Genomic DNA, 6,240 nt, shown 5'->3' on the forward strand with positions numbered 1-6,240 from the left:
CAATTTTTTTAAAAAAAAAAAAACCTTATGCAGAAGTTCTACTCTACACTCATGGGGTGGCCGTGAGTCAGTTTTGACTCCAGAGCAACCACAACAGTAACTTTGGACTTAGTTTGCTCTTTTTCTTGTTCCTTAAGTTCTAAAGTTCGATTCTTGATTTGAGATCTGCTTTCTTCGTGCAGGCATTTACCATTGTAAATTTCCCTCTGAGCACTGCCCTCTGTGTATCCAATAAGTTTTGGCATTTTGTGTTTTTATTTTCATTTGACTCTGAAGTATCTTCTGATTTCTCTCTTGATTTTTTCCCCTTGACCCGTTGATTGTTTAATAGCGTGATACGTAATGTCTACATATGTTTGTATTTTCCAGTTTTCATCTGTTACTAATTTCTAGTTTCATTCCATTATGGTCTGTGAAGATACTTCATGTGATTTGAATCTTTTAAAATTTATTGAGACTTTTTTGTGACCTAACATTTGGTTTATCCTGGAAAATGATCCATTTGCACTGGAGAAGGACGTGTATTCTTCTGGTGTTGGGTGGAAAAAAATGCTGTTTAAATTTACCTGTGGGAGTATTTTCTGCCCTTGAGGAATGAGATACTTTGCATTGGTAAAATGTTCTGATAAAATTAAGCTTCAAATGCCCAAATGTATTTCAAGTAGCAGGTAATGAGTATAATTGAATATAATTTTACCTTTATTTGGTGGTCCGGGGTCGTTTTAAACCTCTCTCTCTCTTTTTTTTAATACTTTTGACACAATTTAGTTTTCTGCGTGTGTTTTCATCTTTATGTCAAACTGTCATCTGCCACTTCTGCTGTTACTGTTCTTCATTCAGCCTCCACTTTTCCAGTCCACGGATGGTTTGCTGCCAGTAATTTCCTTTAGGTTGACAAAGCAATAATCAGTTTTGGAAAGATTTCTCTGGTAAGTAAAGGCAGGATTCTGAGTCAGGGCCCAGTGTGTGCTGGGCCTTTGTCGTGGCTGTTTTCTTCATACTTCATGTTTAAGGATCCCGTTCTAATGGATGAGTTGTTTTAAGTAAGTCTCAACTTCGAGATAGCAAGCTTTTACCATAATATTTTTGCACAGGGTGTTCTGTACGTTTATTATTGGTATCCTCTTAATTGTTTTTTTCTTCTCTGATTTGTAAACAGTCAGAATTTGCTGTGTGACGTCACAATTGTGGCCGAAGACATGGAAATCTCTGCTCACAGAGTGGTACTGGCCGCCTGTAGTCCTTATTTTCACGCCATGTTTACAGGTATGAAATGTTTTAGCTGTGGGCATTATTTTTTAAGGTACATAGATCTGATGTTTTATTTTCTCATTGCATTTTATTTTGTTATGAACATTTTATTTTTTATGAGATTAGGCATGTGACGGAAGAAAACACTCTTGCTTCGTTCTCAGTTCCCTCTCTTTGTTTTTCGTGTTGCGATTAGTGAACATATATATACACACACGCTCACAATTATTTGCTCAGCTTTCCCCCTTTATATTTACACGTAATTGCTCAGTTCACCTCTCTGTCATTTGTAACAGCCTTTGGCAGGTTCCTGTTTTGACCAAAGAAAAGCAGTTTTGGTATTTTACATTTTTTGAAATGATTTTCACTTTTCTTCATTCAGTATTTACAGTGAACAAAGGGATGTTTATTTACTGTTCTTGGGTAGTTTATTGACAAGCTTAGATTTTACTTAGGCAACTGTAAAAATACGCAGAATGGTTTTAGTATTCCTGGAAAAAGTAATTCATGTCCATTACACTTCAAGCTCTCAACCTCATTTATTTTAAATTAAATATATAATAATGTACAGAGAAATGAAGTTATTATCTATTCCATCACCGTGAGTTTATAATCTTAGAGTACTGGTAGGACAAAGAGAAAATACCTATAAATACAGTTGTAGTTATGCAAAAATACAAAGCTGTTCATACTTCAGTAACTATTAAGTGCTTCCTATACCTAACATTTTGTTAGGTACTGCAGTGAATACAGAAGCGATGTAAGCGTGCCCGCACCCCCAGTAGCTTATTGTGTGGTTGGGGAGGTGAGGCGTGCGCCTTTACGGGAGTGGTAGTGCATGGGAGAGTGTGTGCCCAAAGCAGTGGTGTAGACCGGGGGAGCTGCGGTGGGCAGAGTGTGTGAGAGCAGTCAGAGCCCTGGTGTTGGAGAAAGCACTACAAGGAGGTCTGACATTTCCTGAAACCTGTGGATGCACAGGGTTCACACAGCTGATGACGAGTACAGACGACCATGTGGAGAGAGTCGGCTGAGTGAACACTTCCCATGGCGCGCCTCCGGCGTAGAGAGGGAACTGCACCTTCCTCACTTTTCAGCCCATTGCAGTCCTGCTGTTCCTGAAGAGAGTGAAATGATCAGGAATGTAGCAAGGATAGCAGAAGGATTGTGAACTAAGTGTGTAGAAGTCTTTTGGGAGGGTGCCATTGCCTGAGGACAATTTGAAAAGTCGGTACTCATGAAGTAGGGCCAGGCAGGTTTTTATGTCCTGGTATTCACTTCAGTCTCCCGATTTACATCTTGTTCATTACCCTGGACACTGTCTAGGAGAGAGGCTCTACACCCAATCCAACCCGTTGCCATCGAGTTGATTCTGACTCGTAGCAACCCTCTAGGACAGAGTAGAGCTGCCCCATAGGGTTTCTAAGGAGCGGCTGGTGGATTCAAACGGCCGACCTTTTGGTTAACAGCCGAGCTCTTACCCACTGCGCCACCAGAGCTCCTAGAGAGAGGCTCTAGGCCTTGATCTGGAATGTATTAGGAGTTTCATGGTGAAGCGCTGTCCCCTCTAGATGGGTCTTCCTCAGATGACACTGCTGGTGCTGTTTCCTTATCAGAATCAGTAGACCTTTGGGAAACACACTTGATCAATCTGTGCTTGAGTTTCCCGTTTGGAAAATGGGAATGATAATATTACCCACTTCGAAGGATTTTGTGAAGATTAAATGAGCTCACAGGTAGGAATTTCCTAGTACTTGACACATAGAAAATGTTCTACTTATGTTGACAGTAATTTTCATGATCGTCATCATCATTTTTTTTTTAACTCTAAATTCTTAAACTGCTTTACTCTGTGTTCTACAAGAATAGGAGATTGAGAAAGCTTAGGCTTTTTTTCTTTTTTTCCATTAGAGTAAATATTTTCAACAGATAACAAAAATACAGTGATTAACTTTGAACTGCAAGATCCAGGATAGTTTCCTTTCCCCTCAAAAGGCAGCACGTAGGTTCTCCAAACCCCCAAGCCTTAGGCATCCGGAGAAATAGATGCTAGAGAGAGATGGGGGAGCTCGTCATGTCTTTCGCTTGCTTTTCTGTTTACTTTATGGTCTAAACTACATTTCAGTTTTCTTCTTTTTTTTAGTGGTTCTCTGCTCTTCACGTTTTAGCTGCCATGCAATTTATAAATATGCTGAGTGTTGCATAGTGAAGGGAATGAGGCCCTGTAGACATTCTCGTTTTATAAGTATTTCTCGTGTGTCTCAGTTAAGTGCAGTTCACCTCGTTCTCCCTGGGAGTACACTTTCTATACTTGGTTGGATTTTAGATTGCTGTTTGTTGAGATAGATGGAAACTAGAGATGTTATGTTAATTTATAGTGCATATAAAATGTGAATTCCTTAGAATACCTAAATTGCATTTTTTACAACTTTATTGAGGCATGTTTTACGTATAATAAAATCTGCCCATTTCAAGTATACAATTCAAAGATTTTTAGTGAATTTACCAAGGGTACAATCATCACCATAAATTAGTTTTAGAATATTTTTATCCTCACATAATACTTTTGAGGTTCATCTGTGTTGTGGTATGGATCATTACTTTGCTCTTTTTCATTACTGGATAGTATTCCATTGCATGGATATACCACATTTTGGTTGTTCATTCACCAATTGTTGGACATTTGGATTGTTTCCAGTGTTTGACCATTATGAATAATGCTGTTATGAACTTTGCATGCAAGTCTTTATGTGGACATACACTTTTATTTTCTCTTGGGTAGATAGCTAAGACTGAGATTTCTGGGGCATATGGTAAATTTATATTTAACTTTTTAAAGAACTGCTAGACTGTTTTCCAAAATGGCAGCACCATTTTACATTCCCACCAGCAATGTAGGAAGGTTTTCATTTTTCCACGTCTTTGCCAACCCATGTTACTGTCTGTGTTTTTTCTTATGGCTAATCCTGTGAGTGTGAAATGGCATCTAATTGTGATTTTAATTTGCATTCTCCTAATGACTAATGACCTTGAGTATCTTTTCTGTACTTATTAGTTAGGCGAAACATCTGTGGTTCTTCAGCGGTAGATACTGTTTGCCTTTCTGGCAATCTTTGTACTGCTCTGTGCTTTTGAATCCACTGCATAGTCAGCAGTTTGGCAGGGATTAGGTAAAGAAGATACGGAGATACAGTCTAGGTGGTTTAGTGTAAGTCTTCATTTAAGGATTTGCCAGATAGGAGTAAATTATTTCTTTTATCTGTTTGTCTTGGTCTGAAGTCCAATTAAACTTTATTGTAAAAAATACAGTGAGGCCAGCGAGTAGACCTTTGGATACTTCCATCCCATCAAACACCACGTGTATTTATAGTTTCTTGCTCACTGGAAGAGTGTTGGCAGTGGCGAGGTGTTACCCTGCCCTTCTTTTGTTTCCCCCTGACTCACCTGTTAGGAAGTGGAGAATATTCAGATATTCCTTCTTGGCTCTTGTTTTTAATCTCTCTTAAACTGTAGGTAAATTTCTCATTCAGATTATATCACTAAAGAAGAATTCTGTTACACATCATAGTTGCAAGTATTCGGGTAGAGAAGGGGAGGTGAAAAGTAATTTTTTGATACAGTTACACGTTTTTACTTTATGAAGGATGCATCTGTTTAGTGTAAGGCCAAGTTGTTTTACTTGAGAACAACTTGTCAAATTGGATTCATGCGTTTTTAGATTACTTGTTTGTTACAAATGTGGTATTTAAAAAGGCATTAAAAATGTGGCCTTAAAATTTTGTTAAAATTTGTTTAACAAATACGTTTGAGGTTTATTTAGTGCCACAGACTAAATTTTCCTAAATCTGGTGAGAAATATTACATTTTTATTTTTACTGTCCTCTTTTGTGCTTTTTGATGATCGTTTTGTTGTATTACACATGATTCAGTAAGGTAGATCAGAATAGGAAAAGATAGATGATTATTTGAATGATTAAGAAGTTAGTTTTAAGTTGTATGCATGATTATCTTTGTCTAAGATTTATGCTTTCATTCATGAAGAAATATTTATTGAGTGTCTTCTACGTGTTAGGCATTGTCCTAGGCTTTGGGCAACATAGAGGTGAACAAGACAGACAATCCCTGTCCGCAAGGGTAGACGAGGAAAGATCAGAGAGACAGTGAGCACGTAAAGAAAAGATAATTTGTGATATTGATGGATGCTATGAAGAAAATCACTCTTAGGAGCAAGGATGGCGAGACTTCGTCTCATGTACTTTGGACAGGTTATCAGGAGAGACCAGTCCCTGGAGAAGGGTTTGGTAAAGACGGCAGAGAGAGGAGGCTTGCCTGGCTTCTGTCTCATGGGAGTCAGCCTTGAGCTGTTGATCTTGGTTCTCCTTCCCCCTTGTGGGGTTGGAGGAGGTCAGATACCCCCTCTATGCCGTTTTTACACATCCTCAGTAAAAATTTTATCATGAAGCAGATTCTCCTCCTGGATGCAAGACGTCTGCAGGAATGGACCCAAATCTTGAGGAAGAGGAGGTCTGTCTTTGTTTTTTGCTCTCTTTTAGGAGCTGGGATACCTTTCCAGAAATTACCCAAACCCAGACCAGGCTAGCAGGAGAATGCAGTTACCATGCTGTCTTTGATTAGTTATGAAATCGGGCAGTTATCTACCATGACCAGCACAGAGAGTGGTGGTGGGGACATTCGGGTCAGCTTGCGTGATTGAAAGTGCCTGTGTGTTGATGGCTTCTCCGTAATCCAGCAGTAATGATGAACAGAAGGGCAGTGATGATCGAGTAGATGATGAGTGGAACCAGACAAGCGGTGGAATCAAATGTATTCATTAAAGGTAGCTGTAAATTTGTCACTCACTTTTCAGGGTTTTAGTATAGTACAGGTTTCTGAATTATATCTTGATTTTAATTTTTTCAGGTATTTTTATATGCTGAACAATAACCAATTAGAATCATAGAATGTTTTAATTGAAATGGGTCCTAGGGTTTG

General features: G+C 38.7%; 1 protein-coding gene across 4 annotated transcripts in view; it reads left to right on the plus strand.

The window, feature by feature from the left end:
- The window catches only part of KLHL2 (kelch like family member 2), a 106,638-nt gene that overhangs the window by 26,343 nt on the left and 74,055 nt on the right, over positions 1–6,240 (plus strand). For all 4 annotated transcript variants that reach the window (XM_023725474.1, XM_023725473.1, XM_004390640.3 and 1 more), the window contains one exon: positions 1,160–1,266. In XM_023725474.1, the coding sequence (XP_023581242.1) occupies positions 1,160–1,266 (107 nt within the window). The remainder of the gene's footprint in view (positions 1–1,159; positions 1,267–6,240) is intronic.

This window comes from Trichechus manatus, unplaced genomic scaffold (genome assembly GCF_000243295.1).
Source record: "Trichechus manatus latirostris isolate Lorelei unplaced genomic scaffold, TriManLat1.0 scaffold00315, whole genome shotgun sequence".
Lineage (NCBI taxonomy): Eukaryota > Metazoa > Chordata > Mammalia > Sirenia > Trichechidae > Trichechus > Trichechus manatus.